The sequence below is a fragment of the Anarrhichthys ocellatus genome, unplaced genomic scaffold (genome assembly GCF_004355925.1).
Source record: "Anarrhichthys ocellatus isolate YVR2014 unplaced genomic scaffold, GSC_Weel_1.0 scaffold48, whole genome shotgun sequence".
NCBI lineage: Eukaryota > Metazoa > Chordata > Actinopteri > Perciformes > Anarhichadidae > Anarrhichthys > Anarrhichthys ocellatus.
The window spans coordinates 2,399,263-2,426,799 of NW_022280078.1; the positions used below are offsets into that span (position 1 = coordinate 2,399,263).

At 42.7% G+C, this 27,537-nt stretch overlaps 1 protein-coding gene across 2 annotated transcripts in view; it reads left to right on the forward strand.

Annotated features, from left to right (window-relative positions):
* The window catches only part of exoc2 (exocyst complex component 2), a 55,868-nt gene that overhangs the window by 6,330 nt on the left and 22,001 nt on the right, over positions 1-27,537 (forward strand). For both annotated transcript variants that reach the window (XM_031869659.1, XM_031869660.1), the window contains exons 2-22: positions 2,337-2,500; positions 4,515-4,691; positions 6,049-6,175; positions 7,942-8,055; positions 9,333-9,457; positions 14,221-14,301; positions 15,945-16,090; positions 16,894-16,975; positions 17,074-17,176; positions 18,084-18,202; positions 22,501-22,614; positions 22,960-23,084; positions 23,670-23,738; positions 23,923-24,080; positions 24,236-24,357; positions 24,763-24,824; positions 24,956-25,036; positions 25,403-25,462; positions 25,912-25,967; positions 26,068-26,137; positions 27,314-27,430. In XM_031869659.1, the coding sequence (XP_031725519.1) occupies positions 2,383-2,500; positions 4,515-4,691; positions 6,049-6,175; positions 7,942-8,055; positions 9,333-9,457; positions 14,221-14,301; positions 15,945-16,090; positions 16,894-16,975; positions 17,074-17,176; positions 18,084-18,202; positions 22,501-22,614; positions 22,960-23,084; positions 23,670-23,738; positions 23,923-24,080; positions 24,236-24,357; positions 24,763-24,824; positions 24,956-25,036; positions 25,403-25,462; positions 25,912-25,967; positions 26,068-26,137; positions 27,314-27,430 (2,226 nt within the window). In that variant the 5' untranslated portion in view covers positions 2,337-2,382. The remainder of the gene's footprint in view (positions 1-2,336; positions 2,501-4,514; positions 4,692-6,048; positions 6,176-7,941; positions 8,056-9,332; positions 9,458-14,220; positions 14,302-15,944; positions 16,091-16,893; positions 16,976-17,073; positions 17,177-18,083; positions 18,203-22,500; positions 22,615-22,959; positions 23,085-23,669; positions 23,739-23,922; positions 24,081-24,235; positions 24,358-24,762; positions 24,825-24,955; positions 25,037-25,402; positions 25,463-25,911; positions 25,968-26,067; positions 26,138-27,313; positions 27,431-27,537) is intronic.

Here is a 27,537-nt window from a genome sequence, read left to right on the forward strand (position 1 = left end):
GTTGGAGCTTTCTCGTTAACTCGTGGATGTCAGGGTGATGGGGGGGGTTCCTACTCTAGGAGGTTTTTATGTCAATACATGTGCTGTGGTCCCACTGTAGCTTTTAATGCTTCTGTGTGTTTTTGCTGTGCCATACTTTTCTCCACTTCCCACAATTTCAGAAGTCTTGTGACGTTTACTTAGACAGGCAGATGTTCAACTGAACACTTTTTGAGGTACAACTGAATATATGCTCCGCTATGACTTCTACCGTTACGACGTTTATAATGATCAGTTTTTGGTGACGTTGTTGAAAATGTGTAAAGTAAATTGCATTTAATTGAACTCGGTGTGTTACTGAGGTCGCAGTTAAAGGTGGTGTTGTACTGGACTGCATTGTATTGAAAGGCCTTTTTGTCCTTTATTTACTTACATAATTTTAAAATCATATCTGAATATAATGCAGTTCAGTAAAACACTGACCTCATGGCCAAAAACTATAATTGAATTAACACCTCTATGACCGTGTCATCAAAAAACTGAACATAAGAGGATTGGTACCATCGGTATATCAATGTGCGTGTAAATGAGTGATTGAGAGGAACATTGTAAACCGCTTTGTTAAGGTAGAACAGTGCTGTATAAATGCAGTCCATTTAATGAGATATTCGTGATTGCATTTGGCGCTGCAGCCTAGAGTCAGTGGACTTCACTATGAATGCAACTTCTTACTTAAACGATAAACAAAAGTAGAAAATCCCCACAGATGAGAAACCTGAGCAATGTTCAGCATTCATGACTTAAACTATTGTCAAAATAGTTCCCGATGAATTTTGGATAATTGTTTCAGGTTCATAGCGTTGAAGAGTCGTGCAACATACAAGTTTTTTTTATTTCAAATGTAAATAAAAACGTAATATGTAAAAATCTGATTTCTTGTAACCGTTTCTGCATATCAGGCATAGCCCCCATGAGGTCTCGCCCCCCTTCGGGTTACAGATACAGTACAGACTAATCGTTTGAGTAGTTTATTAAGCTTTTCCCAGTTTCTCAAATGTGAGGATTATCTCCTTTTCTCTGTTTTATATAATTTATATCAAAATATGTTTGAGTTTCAGACTGCTGGCTTCACCAAACTATCAATTTAAAGATGAATCGATCTCTTGGAGATTGTGATTTGCATTTCTCACTATTTTGTTTTTACCATTTTATAGAATATGTGATTAATATAATGAAAGAAAAAAAGCTGCAGCTGCCCTGGTTTATGGCTCTTGATGCTTGCAGTGGTTGAAACACAGGAAAGTCTCTCCAGCAAGTAGACTAATCAATGTCATGCTCCGTTGCTTTTGATTTCCTTTGACATTAGCTCCATTGTTGACACTTGGAGTCTTCTTACACCTCAGCTCTACGCCTACATCTAATTAGTAACCATATAACCGTACAAAGGGTTACCGCCGTGAGCTTGTCTTCAGGTCCGGTCCATGTGAACTCCTGCATTGTTGGTGGAGGACGTGTTTTGGCTTCGGAGCAGAAGGGCGGAAGACTTGCTCAGACTGAGAGTCCAGATTGGTCAGCCTCCTTTTGAGACCTGGCACTAATTTATTAGTAAACATCTGTTGCTGCGGAAATACATCCCTTCAATTTTTCAGTTGGAATCTTTCCCCTTTTTAGCTCAGCCCCAACATGAACTGATTTGCATGGGTGCTTCTTCGTTGGTACCATAATCTGCACTGTATTGTGTGGGCTTATGCGGAATGATTGGGGAGGCCAGGTTTATTTATCCTTCGCTGTGAGGTTTACATTCTTCCTTTCCTCCCTGCTCTCTGTCTGCTCCTTCATTCTTGGCTCCCTTCTCTATTTTTCCTATTATCTGAGAGATAACTGCTGCAATGCATACATTGTTTGGAGACCGACAGGGCGGGACAGTTGACACTAGCTGCCAGCCAAATGCTCGGATTTTGCTAACAAAAAATCGGAATATTTGTGTTTAAAAGAAAACAACAATATATATTTTATTTTTACCGTATTCATTATGATCAGGAGAACGTTGTTCACCAGCTAGGGTTGCATGTTGACATAAAGATCTGGTGGATATTGTTTACTGCAGATAGTACAGTTGGGTGTAGGTGTTTTGTTTGGTCTGTCCACTTCTACAGCTAAAATTAGCCTATATTATATATTCATAAGCTTCCAGGGTTCTAACTAATGATTGTATTCACTATGCCTTTATTTATTTATTTATTTGTTTTAACACTAAGATGTTGTTCATATGTGTTAGCTGAACTGTCAGTGTATGGAGTTTATTTTTGAGTTTTGTGTTACTCTCCGTGTCCTCTTATATACGTCTTCTTTTCCAGGTCCAGGTGCTGATCGACCCAGTGTTCCCTTCTGCCTCAGGCCACCATGTCTCGTGCCCGTCAGCCCCCGCTGGTCACCGGCATCTCGCCCAAGGAGGGCGCGGCTTGGACCAAAGTTACCATCCGTGGAGAAAACCTGGGCACGGGCCCAGTCGACCTCATCGGTAATGCATTTATAACAACATGACGAACCACACACGCAGCTTTCTTGGTAAAATGTTGTAGCTTCTAACTTTGTTTGATTTTTTTTTTTTTAAATGATTTTCTGTTCAGTAATATTGATTTTCTTGGGGACATGAAGACATTCATATTCCTCCTCTACAGTCCTACCCGTTATCTTTTCTTTCGTCTTTCCTAATTAAATATGTATGTAGGTTTATCAATAAATATATCAAGATAAATACACAGTATTTAGATGTTTCTCAGATCAGCACACAGATGTGTAATATTTCAACACATTATGTAATTAACGTTTATTTGTTTTATCGTAAATGTTAATTCTTTGGTGATGATTTTCATCGTTTCCATCTCTGTGATCGTCGCTTTTGTTGAAAAAGAGGGACATTGATGTTGAATATATATAGCAGCTTTATTTTTGTCATATCCTTGCTTCTCTAGGTACGTCGAATATTTTGTAACTTGAGACGTATTAACTGATTTTATTAACTTATCCGTCAACAAACCACAGCGGCCCCTTTTTTAAACAGGCTGGTGTAAAGTTTATTTTTGTTTATATGATACGTAAATGGACAGGACGCCCGATTCTGTTTCCCCCCCTGGAAGAAGAATTTCATCACTTTTTCACTATTTAGGTTTCATTTTCATGACAATTTAATAAGTTGAGTGAAAAAACGGCTAAACTTGAGTTTAGTTTTGTAGATACAATTGAACTGTTAATTTAAACAGGCTGTGTTCATACATGTTGAAATTTATGTTGCATTATAAGACAGTATAAGTATTTTTTTAATCAGAAGTTTGTTCTTTTGTAAAGTTACCAGAATTATCACAAAGCAAACATTTTTAATCGGTTTCACCATTTAATTGTATATTTATAATTTGAGATACATAATTTGTGAATTTTTTTGTACCATTACAAATATTTAATTTGAGTCTTTAAAAAAACAACAACGGTCCAGCAACTTTAAAATAGCAACTGAAAAACTCCAATTTAATATTAAGATATTATGTTTTAATGGAATTCACTTTTGCTTCTTCTGTGGCAATTCTGCCAACTCTCTCTGCAGCAACATGTTTGTTTCTGTAAATATTTAGATACTCTATGCCTAGTTTGAGAAACTGAAGAGATTATCAACATGCATTAATGGGAAAATAGAGCTGTTGGTGTGTCTTTTTTTAGTTTTATTTTCATGAGCCACACAGATGGATTACCTCCATCTTGTTCTCATTATGTGTTTGAACGTCAACCTTTTTCTGTGCCGATATTTTCCCTAATGTTCGCCAATGAGTGGAGGGGGTGGAGGGGGTGGGGGGGATTCTGGAAGACTCGCGCACTGCTCCATGCTTGGAAAGCCTTGGTCTGGCCAGTGATACGGGTCTATTTCTGACCATGAATGTCCCTGAGGCCTGGAATTAGACAATTAGATATGCACAAATGTGAGCGAGTGCGTATAGGTTCAAACAAAGTGGCCAGTAGAGAACAGAGGCAGGAAATGGGGCTCTAATTGCCATATTATTCACGGTTTTATGGGCTATTTGTTCATCAGCTTTCGTAGGCTTTTATCATGTTAGATTTTACACACGTGAAGCTTCTTAATCCCCTCGGCTGGAACTGTCAAAGTAATCCCTGCGTCTGTCCTCTAGTGTCCACATAGTTTTCAAGAGGGTTTAAAAAGAGGACGACAGATGTAAGGGCAGAGTGCACATTGTGCCAGTAATGGGCCACTTAGCACTGAAGTGACACACGTTAACTTAAGGGAGCTGAGTGAGAGGAAGGAAGGTCACGGCCACCCACACCCATCGTGACCCCAACTTCAACTTTGACCCCCCTGGTGACAGTTTGACTAAACTTGCTGATAGAAGCCAAATCTGTCTGAGTGAGCTCCTCTTGTTATAGATCGCCCGTGTGTGTGTCGGTGCTCCATGTTGTTTATTTGTGCTGTCACTCTGTGGCTGTATCTCTCACCTATTTCACCTTGCCCCCCTTCTCTTCCGTCTCAGGTCTGTCGATCTGCGGCCATAACTGCCTGCTGACAGCCGAGTGGATGTCAGCCAGCAAGATAGTGTGCCGCGTGGGTCCTGCCAAAGACGACAAGGGAGAGATCATTGTTACTACGAAGTCTGGAGGTCTGGGCACCTCCACAGTCTCCTTCAAACTGATCAGACCAGAGAGGATTGGTAAGACTCTCGAGACTAAACGTCTCCTTTATTTGCTAGCCTGGAAAACATGAGCAGATAAAAGTTGCAACTAGTGCGGCAGCTAATGACTATTTATATTAGCGATTAAATCTTTTTTTTTAATTCTTTATTATTAGTTGATAATCTGTTTAGTCAGAAAATAATAAAAAGTGCATTTCACAAGTTCCCAGAGCTCAAGGTGACGTCTTTATTTTTTCAAACCAACAAATACAACAAATCCTCAGATTTAAGCAGCTGTAACCAGCGTTTTGGCTTGAAACAATGAAGAAAAACAATTGTTTGATTATCAAAATAGCTGCTGATAAAGGTTATTATGCCCATATTTGAAGTTTGTTCCAGAGGGCTTTACTTTCTGTTTGACACCATCTGTTCTTGCAACCCTGATAAAGGATCTTTTATTTTTTTTTTTTCAAAATTGTATTAACAGGAAGAGCAACAGCAGAGGCATCCTACTGTGTGCTCAAATGTTCTTAAAAAACATATTGAATTAGACCAAACTTGAGCTCATAAAAAAAGTATTGTTCAACACTTTGGCAACAAATGCCAAATGGATGAAAAACAAGCAAATTGGAAAAACCCATCCGCCAAAAACAGATGAACACACCTGGTCGTGTGATGGGATTTGCTGAATTCGAATGAGCTAAGAATGTTTATTTAAGGATTAACATGACTCCAATATTTCTGAAAATACTGACTATACACAGCATTAGATAGATAGATAGATATATACTTTATTCATCCCCGGGGGGGAATTTGTTTGTAGCAGCAGCAAACGAAGTTACAGAGTAAACATAAAAATATTAAGTATGAAAGATGCTCAATATATAAAATAACAGAGCAGAATATAATAAATGTACATGTCTCTGTGTATGACTTGAAGCACTCCTGTATTCACAGGACATTTCTTCATGCGTATGTGTTGTCAAATTGCTTGTTTTATTTATTTCCAGGTTTTCCTGAATGCAATGCGTGTGTTGTCAAAATGAGAAGAGATGTTCTCTTCATTTACTTTTCTTTTTTGCTTATTTGCAGTTAGTTTCTAAAGTGCGTTGAGCTTCCTCGGCCCTATAGAGGACCTACAGTACAGACATGTAATAGATGACATATGCACAGAGAAGAGTAGACACAATTTGCACTGGTGCAAGTACAATACAGAGAAACAAAGTTGAGACATTAAATAGATAAAAAACATAGAATATAAGATGTGGTTCTGCATAAATGTGCTTGTTTGTATGTTTGACAGAGTTTAGTCTGTGTGTGTGTGTATGTGTGTGTGTGAGTGCACATCTGTGATGTGGTGTTCGTTAACGTGCCTCTCACCCCTCCTGTCCTGCAGGTATTCTGGACCAGTCTGCCGTGTGGGTGGATGAGATGAACTACTACGACATGAGGACCGACCGCAACAAAGGCATCTCCCCCCTCTCCCTGCGACCCAGCAATCCACTGGGCATCGAGATAGACAAGTACAGCCAGAGAGCACACCAATGCACGCACAAAAAACGCAGCACAATCACACCGCCGTAAACACACGCTCTAGTCATTGAGTCATGGTTTACATCCCTAAACAGAAACAAACTCTCCCCATATGCAGGCGTTTGAAATATTATGCCAACACAGCAATGGTTGAACAGCCTCTAACCGCCGCTCACAGGGAGTGGAAACAGAATAATTGTGTATAAAGCAGAGAGTACAGCGATAGAAAGGGATTTGGAAAGAACTAAGGCAGCGACCCACACACATGTTTGTGTACCACCTTGGAGCAGGCAGCGTGGGTGCTGCCTCCCACGCGCCGGACAGGGAGTGCAGCAGTTGTAATATATATATATATAGTTTTGGGATGTCAGGTTCTGGCATTTCTGGGTTAGTGTTTGTTTGGTTTAGAGGGGCCAGGGGGCAAGTGACCGCTCGTGGCCAGAGAGGAGACCCCCATAAACAGGCTGGACCATTCACTTGTCTCCAGCGTGAATAGCCTTCACAATTCTCTCTGACAGTAACATTTTGATCTGATACAGGGACAGTTTGAGAACCAAATACTCCTCAATGTATTTAATCCGAGGAGATGTTTGTTTGCTTCGCTCTTGTGCGCATCTCTGTATAGTGATGTCACCGGGTGGTGATTCAGCTGTAGATGTTTTTTGCACCGGCTGTTTGTAACGTCACACTTGGCCTAGATGTAATGTAAGTGATTAATAAGTGGAGATTGAAAAGTCACTAGATTAAACTTAATTGTGTAACCCACTTAAGTAAAACACAGTTTGAAGTCACCGAAAACAGAGTTAAGGACTTAACACATAAACTGAGTGATACATTTTCCATGATATATATATATATATATATATATATATATATATATAACCAATCCAGGACTGGAGAGGAAACTGCTTCATCTGGTCATTTGGTACACATGCCACAGTCTCTGCCAGAGGTGTACTGCTTTAATAATGATTTTGTAGAACCCCTGATGACCCTGAACTTCCAAGCTTTAATAGCAAAAAACTAAGAACCGATCTACTTTGTGTCTTCTGCAAACTGAACACGTTACACTAAATGCACTCACTTCATTTAGCAATATACTTGAGCATGAATTTCATCCCATGGAAAATAATGGAAGAGTTTAAATCACTTCCAAAAGATGAACTCTGATCTGATACAGATCTCTGCCTGCAGTTATAATATTCATACATCACCAAGTGTATGTTTTTTTTTTTTTTGTTTCACAGACCGTGGACCATAATACTGTATTGCCCGTGTGATGATTTTTCTACATGTGTGTTTGTGTGTGTATATGTGTAGCAGCACAGTGGGTGGTGGTGGTGGTGTGGGGGGGGTTTGGTTTGTGTAGGCCACGGGTCATTAGCAGAGATCAAGCATCCCTAATGAGTGCTGGGTCCTCCAGGGGCACCCAGGCATCTCACACTGCACTTCCCACGCCAAGCTCTCCCAGCCTGGGTACTTTTCGGCTGCACACTGCCCCCTGCTGGAAGGACTGACCCCAACATCACAGAAAAATATGATCTCACAATTTACACAATTATATTGCCAATCCCTTCTCACTCACAATTTGTCATTCATATATTTCTACATTTATATTTCTCGCGTCATTACAGTTGTACTGCATGATTTTATCCTCTGTATTTTATATACTGTACGTTGTAGATCTTTTAATACAATATAGCTCTTCTTTGTCCTTTTTTTCTGTGTTCATCTTTGTTTATCGGTCTTCTTTCAGAGGCAAACTCCCACAGAAAGACATAGAGCTGACATTTCCAGGAATGAGTGGAGACTTCACCAGTGAGAACTTCTCTGCCACCTGGTACCTCATGGAAAACCACATGGGCTCCAGGTAGGTCCTTTTTTTATCACTAATCTTAAGCTACCATCCCTCATAACTCTTAAAAAGAAAGTGGAAAAAAGACTCCCTTTTACCGAAGCTCTCCGGAAACATGCGTTATAATTTACAACCCAACAACATATTTCTGTCCTCAACTGAAGTAACGAGACACGATACACAAAAGACAAAAAACTGAGTCATAACTGAGGTGTAGGATTCATTTCCTGTGGCTTGGCTTGGTACAGTAATGAACCAAAGTGGGAGTCTGGCACGTCCTGGTCACTGAGCCAGACGTTCCTAATGGTTTGTTCCAGTAAAGCTCCTGGCTGGCAGGTGAGGAAAATCCTTGTGTTGCCAGAGAGACATTACTTTTTATACCCTCACCAACCTGAACACAGGATTATGGTCCAGTAGAACTGCAGTTAGTCTAATTGATTAGTTAATCAACAGGAAATTAATCTGCAACACTTTTGATAGTTGATTAGTTAAACACTCAGGTTCCAGCTTCTCAAATGTAGATGTTTTCTGTTTCTGTGATAGTAAACTGTAAATATTAGTTTTTGGACTGTTGGTCAGACGAAACAAGATATTTGAAGACATCAATTGGACCAAATGGAGAAAATAATCAAAAGATTTATTGATAATGACAATAATCTTTAGTTGCAGCCCTATGGTACAGACTGTGACATAACAAAAAGTTAGTTCGACGGAATGCACGGGGGAAAATGTACAGAGAATCTGTCGTGCTTGGGTTTATGACGTTCATTTTGAGGTTAATGTGTCTTGGCTGTGTCTCCACATTTGGTCCTTCCGAGAACAGTTCAGTATGTAGACAAGTCAGCCCGCTGACCTAAAAGCCCCAAGTCTCGTTGACTGTCATGTCAGGGCAGAGGAGAGTTATTTTGGACTCTCCTGGCTTCCTCTCCCCCTGCTTAGCCTTCCAGTAACCCAGACCCCAGGATCCAGCATGACCAGGGGCCTCTGTTTGGACCTTGCTGGGTGACTGTTTCTTCCTGCGGAGGAAGCCTCACTCGGGACACTCACACACACATTCTCACATTGGCCCAATGTGTGTGATTGCGTTTGAGATATATGAATTTGGTTTTGACTTTTTAAATATGATTATTTGCTGCTTTTCTATGTTTAACATAAAAAATCTGAGCAATTTAAAGACATCATCTTGAACAATTTTTTCAGAATGTTACATTGTAAAGACTAAATTAATTGATTGACTAGACAAATAGTGTCTCGGGCCTTAGTATGATGGCATGATCATTTTGTTTCCTCAGCTTTGAGAATTTGAAGCTTGCGGCCAATAATCTGAAGAAGCAGGCTACTAAGAAGAATGAGGGCAGTCTGGCCTATGTGAAAGGAGGCCTCAGTACCTTCTTTGAGGCCCAGGACGCTCTGGCAGGTGAGAGGGATTAACACATTTTTGTGTGCTATGGAATTGCACCAAAAGTCCGACAATTAATACACAAACTTCCAAATCATCACTCTTCATCTCTGCTCAGAAAAGAGCTTTTGATTTTTGGAAAGTGTGTGTGTGTGTGTGTGTGTGTGTGTGTGTGTGTGTGTGTGTGAGGATTTTTTCCCCCCTTCACATGCGGTTTAGCAGCGGTTGATTAAAGAGGCTCATTTGGACGCTGTGTGAAAACCCTCCACTTCGTATTACAGTTTCACCAGCCAACCACAACACGGCTAATTCACCTTCATCAAAATGAGATCAGCTCTCACCTGTCACACACAGTCTCACTCTCGTCTCCCCAGAGCCTGGAAGTGGTCGCGCACACACACGCACACTTGGCTAAATTAACCTCCAGATGCCAAGACGATTTCAAGTTAGCAGAGACTGACTGACTGCTGTCCCTCTGCCAGGTACTTCAAATCAATTGTTCGCTTCATCATTCATAATTTTGTCTGTTTACGCTCTCCTCCCGCCATAGCCGCTCAGTTACTTCCCCTTACTATTTATACATACACTTTTTCTGCCTCCATCATTATTATTATTGCTTTCCGTATGTTTGTGCCCCGGTTGGGAGAGAGGCTATGTTTTCATTGTTAGTGGCTGAATCTAAATAAACGGAGCAGCCCAACACAATGCAGGCCAGAGTATTAGGACTGATAGTGCTGATAACAGACCCAATATGACCAATGGGAACAATGCGCAGCCATTCTCACGTTCAGACTGAGCGTGCCTACTGGGTGCCCACTGCCCCAATGGGACGTGTACAGTCTCTGCAGACGGAGGAAGCAATACACCATGGATGGACTTAAGTGACCTGTGAACTGAGAGGGCACAATGATGCTTTATGACCTGTGAGCCAGGATGGGATTCACTGTATTGGCCTGAATAGAAGATGATTATGAGATGAACCACTTGCTTTGCAAACACCTGTTTGTTTGGAATCTTTATTAATTTATCTCAGAATTAGACTCCTGTTTATTGGCAACTGGGTTTTCACTGACATGATGTCACTTCTGTAACATGAAAGAAGAAAAGGTCGAATATCATATGAAAGATTTATTACAGCACCAAAACATCCTTTCTCGGCCACGATTGGGCTCCCCAGTCATTAAAAGATGAAGTGGTAGGCCAGAATGGATAGCTCAAGAGGAGATATTCTGTATACTAGGTAGGATCAGCCAAGCCGACATACCAGCCGACATGCTGCTTTCCGCCAGCCACCTCGAGACCGCTCTGCAACAGCTCACGGCCGGGCCCGGTTAGCACATCTGTCTGAGCAACTGTGACTCCTTTCTTTGTCTCTGTGCGGTGTTTGGCTGGTCTCTGTTGTTCTAAGTTGATCCAAATGAACCTCACCTGAGATGTAGCTGTGAAAATGTCAGAGAAATTAGCTGTGGGGGGGAAGAAAAGGATTCAACAGGGTGCTTGTGTGTTCTCCTTGTTCAGAAGTTGCTGTCGTGCTTCCAACCCTCTCAATCACCATCAAGACACTTTGGTCTCCTCTTCTGTTTATTTTCACTTCTGCTCGCATGTGAGATTTTTATTGATGACTTTAATAGAAGTCTGGAGTTACTTTTTAACGCAAGTGTTACTGCTGCCGGCGAGGTGGAAACAAGGAGGGGAAGCCAAATCTGGGGAAAGAAATGAGGCGGATAGAAAATATTTAGAGCAAATAGCAGGACTTCAATATGCGTGGGGTTTCTCTCCCTCCCTCTCCTTCTTGTCCCCACTAATTGCTTCTTAATTGCTCTCCAGTATAGCTAATCATCTCCAACAGAAATGGCAAAACAAAATCCCATGTCTCTTTTTAATGCACTATGAACCTTTAAGCACACAGTTTAGGCTTTTGCATCCGCAATCCACAAATCGTGTTAATGACGGTCCTGTTTGGATTACTTAGCTAATGTTGACTTGGAGCAAATGGAGAAACCAGACTGGGAGCTCCAGCCAGCTTTTTATGCTGGGGTTGTATTATTTGAGCTTCCAAAGGACTGTTTAGAAGTGTACTATCAAGTTGCATGGCCTCATAAGATGTGCACGGTATTAGGAAAGAGCTGCTTCTAGATCAACATCCCTGCTTTTAGCAGAAGCGTTTATCCAAATGGCACTATTGGCGCATAAAGGATCCGGTCACAACCACCAGATAGATATGGGGCCCGATACTGACCTTATTAGGCAGATGTGTCATCGACCAGATTGACCAATCCAATGGCAGTGTCATGAATTGCAGGGTTTCTGCTTTTTAATAAGGGGAAAATAGTTCAAAATGTCAAGCCCATATCTCATTGTGTAACAGCTTTTAAGCAAATCAAAAATTAAAATACAAATATAGGAGGAAAGAGAGAAGAGTAAAAAAGGGATGTTGTTAAAATATATATTTTAACTTGAATATCACAGTATGTATAAAGGTGGGTGGACAACTCTGTACTTAAATGAAGACAAAGCGTTTCCAATGCATCATAATCAGGACTGCGTGTATTTTAAAAGGGGTTTGCATCAGCTGGAATTTAACCCTAAATCCGGGCAGATTAGAGTTCACTGCATTATACTGTATATCTGAGGCTTTCAGCCAGAAAAGTAATGCAGCATCACTCACACGGGATCTCAGGGCCAGACAGGGTTCACATGAAGACACGGGTTAGAACTTTAAACTCATTGTACCTCAGATGATGTAGTTACTGGGGGCAGAAAGTATGGAGGTATGTTGTGAGGCCAAATGGGCATTTAATCAAATATATCAAGTTGTTCTTTCTCGTTTCGTAGCGGTCCGATTTTTATGCTAGTTTCAAGAAAAGTTTGTGCGTACCCCATTGGCAGATTTCTTGTTTGATATCACATTGTAGTTGTTTTGAAGAAAGGATCTTTGGTTTTGCGATGAAGAAACAAGTGGTCCTGTAAGCGCTCCATGTGAACCACCACAGACTGGTGAAAGGTGTTGGCGACTGCTTGATGGTGGCGCCTCAGTGACGAGTTGAGCTGTGCCCCTGGCTGATTGACTGACTGACAGTCTGTCAGGGAGTTCGGGGTTGTTTCTACAAAAAATGTTGAAATTTGAGATTTTTCATTGTTGTGTGAACAGGAAGTCTCTCCCAGTGATGCAGGAAACGGAACGGCTACCGTGTTCCAAAAATGCCAGTTTCCCAGGGCCTATTCCCCGAGCCCCCAGCCCCGGCAGGAGTCAAAACATCTCCAGCTTTAGAATCCAGGGACACTGTATTTTTAATCTTATTCATTTTCTTTTCCCTCAATGGTTCCAGGAAGTGAAGCGGGAGCCGCGGCTCTTCCTCAGGTCCTGGCTGCGTGTGTTATCCGGACTCTGACCTGATGTTTAGGTTAGCTGTGACGTCATCAGCCCTTCACTGTGTGACAGATGCAGAGGACACACAGCTGGCAGCAGGGCAAGGGGGAGTGGGGAGACGTGAAGCAGACCTGCAGTGTGTGTATGTGTGTCTTAGTCTTCCTGTGTGTCCAGCCCTATCAATCCTGTGCTCTCCCATATACACGTCCACGTCTGCGTGCCTTTGTCCTAACCTCGATCTGGCTGCCTTTGCTGCCGGCCGGGCGAGCAGCGAGAGGTCCATGAGAGGGCCAGCGACGTCCGTACTGATTAGGCAATGGCATGTTTGAACAGTGCGTTTTAGGAATACCTCAGTCCCTGCCTTGAGGCTTCTGTCTGTCAGAACGGACCCACATATTTATTTACAGAACTCGCCCCCTTCACTTTGCCTCCCGCTCCCTCCGCTGTCTCCAAGCTCTGCTAACAGCGAGCATTTGTAGTTGTGGGGAGAAGAAGGAAGACAGGGAAGTGGAGAGAACAGACATTCGTTATAGATTTTTCTTTTTTTCCATGTTTCAGTCTCTTAACTTCATTCTTGAGATGTCTGCCTGTTGCATATTTGAGTCGCTCCCCAAGTATGCATGGCAAGGTCTCCTAAGCCTCCTCTGCCTCTCCTCCTCTCTGTCAATAAACCCACACTGCAGCTCTCAGCACCCAGCTGCCCACTACTGCACACCATTTATTTATTCACTGGGGTAGCCACACCACTCGCTCTGCCTCTTTTACTCTCTCTGTTTTCTCCCCTCATTCCCTCTTTTCGAATTCCCTCTCCCGCGTAAAGCTCTTCATGCTAAGTGATGGATACAAGCCATCAGAGTCCCCCCCCCCCCCTTAGCAGCAATTCATTTTTGGCATCCAGACCTTCAGCTCTGCTCTCCCAAATGTTATTTTTCAGAGAGTTGAGACATTTTAGATTCACATTACCTCCAGGTCAAAGGGCTCCAAATGTCCCAAGACCACAAAAACGGTGCTGTTAATGGCTTTGGTTAGGTGAATTGATCCAGTACAGTTACCGCTGGGGCAAGGTCACTGCTGCTGCGTGGGAACAGGCACAAGGAGGGGGGGTAGGTTCAATGCCAGCATCTGTGGGCGGAGAACCGGCGAGGTTATCTCCCATCTATCACTGGGGTAGGGCCTGTTTATTGTTTTACCTTCGGTTCCTGAAATTGAAAATGTTCCTTTCACCGGGGATTGCACGCGTTGATTAATCTGCAGCGTGGAAAACCGTTTTCCGCTCTTTTGCTTTTTCCACATTTCTTCCCAACTCAAACATCCTAATATTTCATATTTCCCTGATTTGTTATTTAGGTGGATTTTACAGTGTGTTGTCCATCACAGTCCTTTACAATTGATACTGACTGTTGTGTTGCAGCGATCCACCAGAGGCTGGAGTCTGATGGCACAGAGAGAGTGGAGGGATCGATGACCCAGCGACTAGAAAACATCCTCAACAGTAAGCATCTTTTCATTCAGCCCCAAGAGAAATTACTAATGTGCAGGTTTAGTTTTTGGGACATTTCCCCCAGAACACATCCTCTTGGCACATAAAGGCCCCTTTTCATGATCCAGTTAATGCATTGATAGCTGATGTCATGTGTGTTTCATCTCAAGCTGGTTTGAGAAATCAGATTTGAGTTTACCTGCAGTGCAGTGTCCTTTACATTATCATTGAAAAGAACAGCTTGAATTTGTCAATAAAAAAGTAACTAAATCTATTGGTACACTTAGCAAAAGTACGTTATTTTGTTTCTGTTCAATCCTTTATCATTCTTTGATTTAGCTTTACTTTTCATTCTGCAAGTTCATTTTCAGCAACCCTTCGAAAAATGTTTCTCCTCCAAAAAAGGTCTTCATACCCGACCCCTTAAAATCATTGCACCGTTTTGGCTAAACTTAACTTCCTACAATTTTCTTCTTACGTAAGATACAATTCAGAGAGGGAAATCTTCCAGGTCATTAATTCAGTTGACATCACAGATGCACTCAGTCATCAATTTTCAATGTTTTTCAGGGCTTTTGCGTGTGACAAAATAATCTCAACTCAAGGCACATAGTGATCGCAAGGGCGAGAACAAAGGCCCACGCTCAAATCCTATATACATTTTTAAACACATTTAAAAAAAACTAAAACCTTTAAACTCAGTTTTATCCATTGTTTGATTGCCTTCTTTCGAATGAAGAGCTCTTTTTGTGTTGTTATTCTCTCCCTTCACATTGCTTTGACTTATTTTTTACGCTCTGTCCTTTGGTTGATTTTAACACATTCAAATTAAAACTCAAAGAGCAAAAGGGTCAAAGTGATTATGAGACGAGACAGTCTTACGCTCCGTGCCGCCAAACTTATCTCACACTGCTATGCCGTCCATTAACAGAACACATGCACCCTGTGTGTATGTTCAGTCGCCTTTTTGGATCAGCCCCGGTTCAACAGGCAGATCCCTCAGCAGATCGTGTGTTCCCACCCTCTCATCTCATACATGATAATGTGACTCCTCTAATGGAGGGTCAATAAGCAGGTCCTTTTCCCGGAGTCGAGAGTAAACAAACCACCAAGCCGGACGTAGCTTTCATCCCCACAGCCCCCAGACTAGTGGGCCCCGTGGCCCAGTGGGTCCAGGCCACCGCTCACCCCCCAATCAGTCATACGTCAGACACGCAGCGCCAATCAGCCAATCACAAAATAAGAATTTGTTCATGACAACTCATATTGGCGAGTGAAAAATGAGAATTTTTCCTCTGTTCAGTCGTTCATGCTGTTTTTCCTTCAAGGATTTAGTTTTGGGGTTGGGGTTTCTGTTTTGATTAGAAGAAGTCGGGGGTTTTTTTCCTATTTGACGAAACATCCGAGGCCACCCACGAAGCCAGTTGGCCGTGCAAAAGTTCCTCTCAGCTGTGTGAATAAAAGATAGCTGTCACTTTCTCCGTAGCGGCTCCGACTCTACTGTGTCCGATAGCATACAGAGCAGGAAGAAAGCCAGAGACCGCCATTAAAGGGGAAATGTGGTATCAACATTTATTTTCATAGTGTCCCAGTTTCTCATTTGCTCCTGCCTCTTTTGCTCTCACTCATACTTTCTCTCCCCGTGTGCCTCGTAGGAGCGAGTGATACTGCAGATACTCTGTTCCAGGAGGTCTTGGGGCGGAAAGACAAAGCTGACTCCACACGCAATGCACTCAACGTCCTGCAACGTTTCAAGTTTCTCTTCAACCTGCCACTCAACATTGAACGCAATATCCAAAAGGTACTATCCGCATAGTACAGGCATGTACAAAATAACAGTGGAAAGAACAGCTGATGTGTCAATATTAAGTGCCAAATACGAAATATATACAGCTTCCCTTTGCCCCGTACACCAGTAAACCTGTAAACCTGCTCCCATTTTAGCTGTGTGTAGTGAGATATTGGATCATCCATGAAGAGGGGAAAGCCTTCAGCTCTCTGAGTGATGGAGGAGGTGAAAATCTGTTTTACAGTCTGCACTCCTCAGACCTTAGAATAAACCCTTAGAATAAAGTGTTTAGGTCTGGTTATTTGTGAGGCTATTGTTTAAATCTTGGTGTTGATAAGAAGTAATCTTAAGTTAAATGTATCTGTCATAGCAGGACATTGTCAACTAAAGACATGTGAACAGAGAGTCCTGTGGCTTAATATTCCTTGGTTATTATTAGAACCCAGCAGAACAATCGTCATAAAACCTTATGTAACTTCACCTCAAGTCACTTTACTTATTTTTTTTAAACTGTCTTTGTCTCAAGCTGCTTCGAGAACTCACACAGCCCTACAAGAAAAAGCAGCATTGGACATTATGTGATTATTGTGAAGCTGCTCTTTTGATTACTAATTGTTCCTTCAAAGTTCTTCTTGATTTAGTCTTCCACTGCACCACGTCTATCCCCAGTATGTTTGTAGTTTTAAGGCGCAGCTTGGATTGCTGTCATCGGGAGGGTGGAGCTAGAGAGGCTCAAATAGACAATGTGTGTCACGATTGTTGAGTTTAAAAAAAACTGAGCTGCGTTATTAACTGAACTGACTTTTCTCTGTCAGGGTGATTATGATGTGGTGATCAATGACTATGAGAAAGCCAAATCTCTCTTTGGCAACACTGAAGTCCCTGTTTTCAAAAAAGGTAAACCCATTTTTTTCCTCAATAAATAAATGAATGAAATGAAATTCAATTATTCTCTCTATATTGAATACAATGGTTTTCCTGTTACTCTGCTGTAGTGTATGCTGAGGTTGAGATGAGGATCGGAGCTCTGAGGAGTCTCTTATTGGAGAAACTGCTGCAGACACCATCGACACTGCACGACCAGAAGAGATACATCAGGTCTCCTTACATCTTTATAATCCTGCGATGGCTATTTCATACCATCTGTCTGTATTCCTCCCAGTCGTCAACAACAGGTTCATTATCTACATGTGAAGCAGTATTTTTTTTTTTTTTATTCTTCACACATGTCACACAATCTCTGCGTACAGGAAATATAAATTAAAGACATTTTTCTAATCTGTTTCATCGTTTTACCAGAACTTCCTCCTCCATCCGCTTTATTCTGTCTGCCTGTTCACTAATCCTCTCAGCTTTTTGTTGTCCCGTCATCTTGTTTCTATTTTTCCCTCTTCCCTGCCTTTCTTTCCCTCTTTTTTTCCCCTCTATCCCTCTGCCCATTCGTACTTGTGGTCTCTCCCGATTTATTATTGTTAAGACCGACCTGTCAGGATCACAGAGACCAGTTCTCAACCACACGGCAACATCTTTCATCCTGCTGCATTAGGCACGGCTCTGAACGCCCACTCGGCTCCTCTTTACTCTTGCCGTGGATGGTGGGAGCTGTGTCCATGTGTGCGTTCTATGCCTGTGAGTCTTGCTCAATCTTTTGAAAGATGCCACCTAATGAGAAACAAATGAGTCGGTAGTTCATAGGACAACAGTAGAGGGAGCCAGGCCACAGCTCAGAGAGTGCGTCATCTGACAACCCACAGGTCACTGAGTGATACCCAGGAAGTAAACTCCTGGGAGAGTGATGATTAGAGGTAGAGAGATAAATAAGAGGCGGAAGTGGTTGTGGATAAAATTCATAGATTCTGCCGTGATTGGTGTTTTGCTCTGGTCTCCTCTAGTGTCTACTGCACCAGCAAGCCAGCAGAAGAGCTGTGGGGTTTTTTTTTCCTTCTTTTTTTTTTTTTTTTTTTTTATGTACATTTTTGACACCTGTGTGTTTGTGCACGCGTAGGTACCTGTCTGACCTGCACGCTCCAGGTGACCCAGCATGGCAGTGCATCTATGCTCAGCACAAGTGGATCCTGCAGCTGATGCAAAACTGCAGAGATGAGTTCATCAGCGGCCAGAGAGGTGACTCACACACACACACGTCTGACATGACTCGCTTTACACATGAAGTGAAAAAGCCCCTATTTAGCATTTCCAATCAAGCGGCTGGTGGATGTCATGTGGGTCTGTAGGTAGCTGAGGACAGAGGGAAGGCCAGCTGCCTCTCCGTCGTACCAGCTCTCTGCTTGCATTCCCCTCTCCGTCACCGCCTTCCCCTGCTCTGCTCGAGGCCCGCATGTTTATTGTTTTATGAACGTATGAATAAGATGAAAGTGAGGGAGCATTGGCTTTGAATTTGGGTTTCAGGGCTTGACATGTTACTGCACACACACAAACTCTCTCTCTCTCGCTCACACACACACACACACACACACACACACAGCTTCACGGATGGATTGGAACAATTAACCCCAATTAAGCTGTTCCTCTGTTAAATCAGAAAAAATGTGAACGTGAAACCGTCCGCTCAGGAAGAACAGCGATTTGCCAGCCACGCTTAGACACACATACACACTTCTACACCCATACTCCCACAAAGACACCCATACAAATACATTGTGAGTGGGTGGCTGCTTCACATAGTGCAGCTGGAACATAAACATGTCTAATGCTAAGGGTAACAGTGGTTTCCGGGGCTCAGGCTTGATGGATCTGGGGGTTGGTGTGCTCCCTGCCTCTCAACAGTTAAATATCAGCTTGATCATCATGTCAGGGATGGCCCCTTTTCAGTCCACACATGCATTCCACAGCTGAGCAACATGTGGCAGGGAGTGAAACTAAAATTGCATGCAAATCAATTGCAACCCAACTATTCTGAAAATTGCTGCTTTGCAAAGATCTGCGTTTACAGTTTATTTACTTTAATATAACAGTCTGAGACATGAAATAAACTTCAAGAGAAACCTTATATCTAAACACTATTAAATATACAATGCAAGTCTGACACCGCATAAGTAGACACATTTACTGTGCACAACAAGTCCTCATACCAAAAAAAACAACAACAAGTCAGTTGTCAGCGTCTTCCAAAATGACCGACATGACTTTTCCAAACAAGACAAACAAGTGTTTCCTGATCTGCCACATCTATGGTGAAGCTCCGTTTGAGTTTAGGCAACTAAAGCTACTTGGTTAAGTTGAGAGAAAGATCAGCTTCATATTAAAAATAAACCAAACTTGACTGTTTCCTGCAGGCAGGACATAACTTGCAGTCAGCACCGTCGATCTCCTCCCCGACCCCGTTGCGCAGAATTTTCTGCAGAGGTATGAAAACCGTCCCGCTGCCTCTGCCACCAAGAGAGGACAGTCATTATTTGCACAACCACATGAGGCCACTTTTAAGGAAAATGGCAATTTGGGTCATTTTAAAGGTACCCTGGGGCGTTTTCTCATAGATAAACACAGTTCTGCATGACTACGGGTCAAAACCTCCACGTGGTACCCAGAATTGTTTAAACAATTGACCAACACTGTCATTTTTCTGGTGAGGATGGCCTTCATCTAGACAATGATGATAGCATACGTACATACAGAAACTTGCGCACAATGCCTCTGTTTTTCTGTCAGTTCTACTCTCGTTGTTTGCCACAGCCAGCTGTCTCCTGTCCCCTCTGCTGTCACACAGGGAGCCCCTCTATCCACACCTCTTCCCCTCTCACACACACACACACACACACACACACCTGGTAGCTATTTACCATCCCCGGTCTTCTCTGCTCACCTCTCGCCCAAGTACGAAACCCGTGCCTCTTGAAACATCACTCCACCCAGGCAGCCCTTTAACAGCCACCATCAGAAAACCACATCCACTACACCTCCCTGACCCCACTCTTCCTCCCTCTCCCTCTCTCTCTCTCTCTCTCTCTCTCTCTCTCTCTCTCTCTCTCTACCACCCTTACCCCTCCTCTCAAATAGCCAGAATCTCCCCATACCAGTACCTCACAGCCTACCGCTCTGCTAGCAGCCTCCTCTTCCTCCTCGTATCACATTTACCAGCTGAGTTCATTTAAAAGACATCTTTTTTCATGCTATTGTCAGCATCACACGTGGCAGGGATTAGCCTTTTGTGATGGATCAGCCAAGTCTGCAGTAACTGATGTCATATCCTCTCTCTCCTGTGAGTCCAGAATATGAGGTCAGAGGCCGTTCTGGTGCATTTGGGATTCCATCAATTACACTATAAATTGCCATAAATGTGAAATAGAGCCATCCATCTCTGTTGGAACAAAAGCCTGAAGTTCCAGTTTTCTTGTGAGGAAGCATAGCAGAGCAAGTTGCTTCCGTATGTCTAAACACTCCCATCATGCCCCGGTGCTGCAATCTGACTCTGCCCGATTCAGTTATACACTGCAGTGTTCTTATTTCCTGAACAGCGCTTCTTCTGCCAATATCAATACAATTAGCAGGACATTTTGTTCGTAGGAAAATGGGTTTGTCAGTGAACAATTAGAGGGATTCTACATTTGACTGGGAAACATGCGGTTGTGATTTTAGACTCAGTCAGTACCACTTTAGGGGAAACATGTTAATTATTACACTTCAACTAGCATGTTTATCAAGTGTTTGCATGTGTATCAGTGCAGGATGGGTTGCTTTTTTTTTTAAGTTTTATTTTATCCCCAAAGAAATCCAGGAATTTATCAGTTTATTTTTTATTGAAAATCTGTTAAAACGTGGATAAAAACAAAGTAAAACAAAGGTTCAAAAAACAAGCTGAAAATCTAAACTTAATGTGATTTGCAGGGCAAATGCTGGTAGTTTTACCATTTGCTGCTTTTTTACTGTATGGAAGGGATCCTGGAGCCCACTTTCACTTCATGCCCAATTTTGTCTTTACTTTTAGTCACCAGATGCATCTTCTCAGCTGTCAGCGCCTCAAAAGACCTTTGTTTACTATACATCATGATGGTCAGTGGTTTACCTTTTGGATCATTTAGTACAAAGAATGTGGGTAAAAAATCTTTTGACTTTTGAGATGAAAATAAGTAAAAGAGAACGAGTTTTATGTAATCTGTAGCGTGGGAAATAACTTACATTTTAACAGGAGTCAGTAAGGTGTGTGTGTGTGTGTGTGTGTGTGTGTGGTCAGGGTCCGTGACCCCTTGGGGAACAGGAACTCATCAGACCTGATGAGGAAGTGAGCAGAGCCACATTGTTTCAGCGTCTTCAACACACATAGACAGCGAATCCGAAATTTTAACCTTCAGACTTTCAGCAAGAAACGGCATAATGAATAGTTTGAGCACTTAAAGCAGCCCTGCTTACACCTAAACTGTCTCACACACACATACACTTGTGCATTCTGAGGACACCGGGGATTCAGCCGACACCTGGATCAACAGTGGCTCTCATCCCCGTAAAAAGAGAGGAAAACATCACAGAGACGGACTGTGCACTCCATATGGGCTGTGTGTGTGTGTGTGTGTGTGTGTGTGTGTGTGTGTGTGTGTGTGTGTGTGTGTGTGTGTGATGTGAGAAAGCTGTGTGTGTGTTTACAGATAATCTGACTCAATCGAGAATTTCCTTACATTTTCTAGACTGGATGGCTGGGTTGTGTGCACTGCCGGCTCAACCGCATTTGCTCCTTTTTGTTGGGGATTTCTCAGTACTCGCTTAAACACTGCATTCTGTCCGTGACTCACCAGTAGACTTTTCTCTGTGTGTGTCAGACACATGTTTTGGAAATGTGGCCATCTGTCTCCATTCGTTTAGACAAACTACACGTAGGCGTATTGCAGCGTTGCACGAACTTCTCTTTCATTTTCATTGTAGTAGGTTTTATCCCCTCTCACCACTGCAGTGTTTCTCTTTCATTCCTGATTGTCAACTTTCGCCCCGTCTTCTGTTGTCCTACAGTTATCTCGTAGGTTCCCTGAACTAAATTGATCTCACTAGCCAAGATACGAGTGTGTGGTTGCAGAAATACATTCTCATTTGTTGCTGCTGCAAAGCTCCCTGTTGCCATCTAGTGGAGCTCTGGTCTTGAGGATGAGACGTAAACTGAGCCCAGTGGGGCCGTTGTAAACCCACTTCACCCCGGTGCTCACAAAGCCCACCACTCTGTTTCCCCACCCTGGAAACAAGGGCACATTCTCCCAGCTGCGGGCCACGGCAGAGATGGATCAGAACACAAATAAAGAAAGGCCGAGAGGGGCGAGGGAGGATTGTTTGGTGTGAAAGCCTGCTGAGCTTATTGAGGAATGTGGAATTATGGAAATGGTTTATTTGATTATTTGATATCTGAAGTATGTGTTTCTTTTTCCCTCAGAGTTCATTTCTCATCTCTCCCCCCCCTCTCCTCCTTTTGTTTTGTCTGTCAGTGGGTGTCGGAGCTCTGGACCAGGAGGGGGATACCCGTCCTTCGGCCCTCGGCAGGCTTAGCCATACCGCGTCTCTGAAGAGAGGGGGCAGCCTCCGAACACCGCGACCCAGCAGTGCGTACCACAGTCATAACTCACCCACGCTCGGTGAATTAGGAGGGGCCTCCCTGTCTGCGGCTCACTCTGAGTGTGCCTTTGTTTGTTTGTGTGTGTGTAACACTTTTTGCCCTGTGCAGTGCTTAGGGGAATCACATTATATAAGTGTGCGTATGGGAACGGCAGTGTGACTGCCTAGTGTGCCTGGAAGTTAAAGAAGATTAGATTCTTTGAATTACACTTTCAAGTTAGGGTGGTTCGCTAGTTCATTCTTTAAGTTTCCCATCAACTCCTAGTATATTATGGATAAATATTGTAGTGGGTTTGTGTAAAGCGGTGTGTGTGTGTGGTTCTTTCTTCTAGCCTGGCGCTTTGAAACCCCGCAGCAGGTGCAGTTTGTGGAGAAGCTGTCAGATGTGGTCATCGGCCAGTTGCCCAACTTCTGGAAGCTTTGGATCTCTTATGTTAACGGAAGTCTTTTCAGTGAGGTAAATACCTGAGAAGCTTTTACAGTGACAAGAAAGGAAGATACTGTCTGTAACGCACAACGGCTGGGTTCACCCTAATCACAAACACTGTCCTGTTTGTGGTAACTAGCCATTCAGATAGTTTGATATCCTTCTCACCTAATCAGGAGAGGCTGACTGCAATGACTGCAGTGGTGTTGAAAACAACAACTCCCGTGATCCCACGCTGCTTCCCGATGTCCACAAATTCCGTTTTTAGTGATTGTTTTGATTGAGAAACCCCGAGCGTCAGAACATTACATATCATATGTTGAACAAAAATCCAACATTTTTCATGTTAAAAAAGTCAAAAGTTTTATTGCAATATACTTTAAATGGTAAAATGATGAACCACCACCGTTAATATATTAACTGGCCTGGTGGTCAAGTCATTGATCTTCATCCTGGTGGCCGAGTAATTAAGATTAATATCATATAAGTGCAATTTCCAAGCTTTGTTTCGGGTACCTGTTGTCGTTAAAAAGTTATTGTCAAATGGATGACTTGTTTAAATTTGCAGATGATATTAAACATGAGTGTGTCTTGTTTTGTTTTTTCTTTCTGCAGACTGGAGAGAAATCTGGGCAGGTGGAAAAATCCAAGAAAAATGCCAGACAGAGACAGAATGATTTTAAAGTATGCTTCGTTGTGGGAAAAAATATTTTGAGATTCTTACTCTCCGCAGTTGTTTTTAAAATATATGCCACCTGACCTTGTTTGCATGTCTCGCTGTGTGTGTGTGTGTGTGTGTGTGTGTGTGTGTGTGTGTGTGTGTGTGTGTGTGTGTGTGTGTGTGTGTGTGTGTGTGTGTGTGTTATAGAAAATGATCGAGGAGATGATCAATCGGCTGGTGAAGCTCGTTCGGGGGGCTCTTCTCCCCACCACCCTCCCACAGGGGGAGCTGAGCTTTTATGGAGGCTGGGAGAACAAGACGGAGCTCACTGGAGCCTGGCTCACACAAATTATACACACCGTCAGGTTTGAATCTCTGTCTCATTGATCACATGCAGTTCTGACATGCTTGTATGCAGGTATTTAAAACTCCATGCCTGCCATACCATTTAATGACCTCAGTCTCTCCCTCTCTCTCTCTCTCTCTCTCTTCTTCTCACTCTGTTGCCTCTCTTGTCCAGGGCTTGTCATGAGGCTCTGTCTGCTCTGGAGATCCCAAATGACTTGCTGCAGGTGATCCAGGATCTGCTGCTGGACCTGAGAGTCCACTGCCTCATTGTGACTCTGCTGCACACTACAGAAGGTGAGGGGAGGACTGCGTGTATCTGTTTCGCTGCATTCCTCTGTTGAGTAGCGGTCAGTGTCCTCAACTGTCAATTTTTACCTAGTACGGCTTCCAGGGTAGCAATGTAGAAAGTGTTATGAGACTAAAACCAGACATGCTCGGTTTCACTTGTGGTTACGCATGGTCATTTTGAGAAGAGTGACTTGTTTTCTCTTAACTTTCCCCTGCACTGTGGTCTCGTCAGAAAGAGTTTGATTTTATATCATGTTGTGGTTTTCCTTCAGAAACCCCTTAATTCTGTTTATATTTTCATTTGTAATGACCCTGTGTGAAAGTGATCACACTACATATGTTTGTTTTTTTTGTCTGTGAGATCACACCAGTCACCCTTTCGATTCATATGTGTGCTTTTTGTACACTCAGATGTCAAGAGGCTCGCTGAGAAGGAGGACTGGGTCGTGGATAATGAGGGCATCACCAGCCTGGTAAGGCAGTAGGTCATATCATGATGAGAAATGATAGACATACTCCAACAAGTGTCAGTCACATGTCAGGTACACACTCAAAGATACACACCGATATCTGTTGTACTCTCTTCGTCATGTTTTTTTTGCAGCCTTCACAGTTTGAACAGTGCATGGTCCAGATGCTGCAGTCAATCAAAGAGCCCCTGGAGATCAAACCTGGAGAAATCAATGTAAGATAATCAGCTGCAATCATCAACACAAATACACTTAAGTAGCAGAAGTAGTCGTATGATAATCATAACCGCAGCTTTAGCCTCCTCAGTTAACTTATTGGTTGCTGATGCAATCTGTTTGGCCAGTCAGAAACGTTTGTTTTTATCACACATCTAATGTCTAACATACATAACATAGCGCGTAATCAAATCAAATCTTGTTCTCTGCAGTCCCAACTGTTGCATCTGTGGTGAAGAACATGTTCACTGCCAATTAACCCCCGAGAATGTTTAGTGATTGCTCACACAAAACCCAGAGACTAACACAGCGTCTTGAATAGGATAGTAGGACTTCTCTGATGTGTTTCACTGTCTTTTCTTTAGGTGCTGCTGTTAGACCAGGTCCAGGACCAGGCCACAGAGCTCAGTGTGAACATCATGAAGGTAAGATCTGTCAGCCTGCAGCCAAAATGACAGATATGGTTCTATCATGGATGTCTGACCGACACACAAAAAGCCCGGAAAGCAGTATGTAACTCAATAAATTCTGAAAAACGAGATCTCTCAAGATAGACTACGTGTAAATAATCAAGTAGAAGAACTCGCAAGAGAAGCAGGAGCACTTTATCATTTAGTCTGACACAGATTATAACTGAGATTTTACTTGCACACAGTGTGACATTCAGTTAACTTCCAAGATGTGTCATGTGTTGCAGTGAATTGGCTACTATTGCACTATATACACTATCCACTGAAGCGCCCTACTTGTGTTCATGTACCTAAGATCTAGTTCAGTCGTGAGGTGAGCGACTTCATCGTGTAGAGTAAGATTATGAGTATGGCATGTGTTTTTCACACCGTGCCTGACCACTGTGTTCATGTGTTCAACGCAGGCTTTCATAAACTGCTTGGAGCAGCTGAGCACCAAAAGTGATGTTGATACATCTCAGTAAGTATCTGGATGACTTTTCCATATCTGTGATTATAGTGTGCTTAACTCTGACACGAACACTTTCTTTGTGTGTGTGTGTGTGTGTGTGTGTGCGCAGCAACATTTCAGTGGACCTGTCCTCTCCAGATCGGTTTACTCGAGTTCACGAAGGCTTCAGTCCAACATCTGTAAGCGTGATGTTTTTTGTTTATTTTATTATTTCCTTTCAAACTGTTTGGGGTTAATACACCTGAAAGCCCACATCTGGCAGCGTCACCAAAGCGTGGGCTCTCTCCTTTACACAACAGTCCAAACGCATGTCTCACTCATTCAAACCACGAAATGTTATCAGGCTGTTTCCTGGTTGTGGACAAGAAGCAGATACGTCCTCATTTCCTGTAACTTGTTTGAGATGTTAGCGAAGGGGGTTAAGCGCAGGGGAGGAGGAGGACGAGGAGGAAGAGCATGGTGTAGAGTGCTTCTTGTAAAGGGAAATGGAGCAAGGTGCGGATGGGGGTTTCCCCAGCCTAAATCTATGCGTAGCCGGGGTTAGGCAACGAGACTCGATTGAGTGCAGCTGACCAATGTTAAGGCTGGTGACACTCTTGATATGAAATCTAGTTGTTTGGCAGGTTGGCAAACTAGAAAACGCCGCAAACAAACGAGAACAGTACCTGGCTGCCATTACTAGATAAATATCAGGTTATATCCACCCACTGAAGTCTCATATTTAGTTCAGCAGTCTCAAAAATATATAAAAATATATTGCTGCCAATGACAACATCATTTGTGCTTGTCAAAATGTACACTGACAGTGTTTGTGTGCGATTCTTTGTGCGCGTTATTGTGTGTTCTACTTGTTTGTGAGTACCAATTTGAGTCTTAAGACCTCGAAAGTGAGGACATTTCAGCAACATGAAGACGTTTTGGTAAAGCGAAGACATTTAAGGAAAAGGAGAACAAGTTTGAAAAGTAAGGACATTTTTGAAAAGACAGAACGTTTTAGGAGGTGAAGACATTTCAGTCAGTTCATTTGCAGAATGAGGACATTTTAGTAAGCTAAGGACACATAGAAAAGTGAGGACATTTTTAGAAAGTAAAGAGTGGGGAAGAAGTTCGTACATGGAAATGGAGGTCATTTTAGGACAATTAGGACACTTTGTTCGGTCCTTAATACTTCAAAGGGCTGTTTGAGGGTTAGCACTTCTAAGGGTGTCTAAGGGTTGATGTCACACATAGGTCAAAGTTTGGTGTTAGGCATGTAGTTGTGATGATTAAGGTCAGAGGCTAGGCTAGGGAATGCATTACGTCTACGAGGGTCCTCACAAGTATAAAGGTATAAACAAGTATTTTTGTGTGTATAGGAGCAGCGTCTATTGATCATCCTCAGTAACTGCCAATACCTGGAGAGACGCACCTTCCTGAACCTGGCCAATCACTTTGAGAAACACGGCCTCACAGGCACCGAGAAGATCACACGGGTCAGTTTAACACTCAAGTTATATATACGGTGTGTGTGTGTGTGTATATGTATGTATATGTATATGTATGTATATGTATATATGTATGTATATGTATATATGTATGT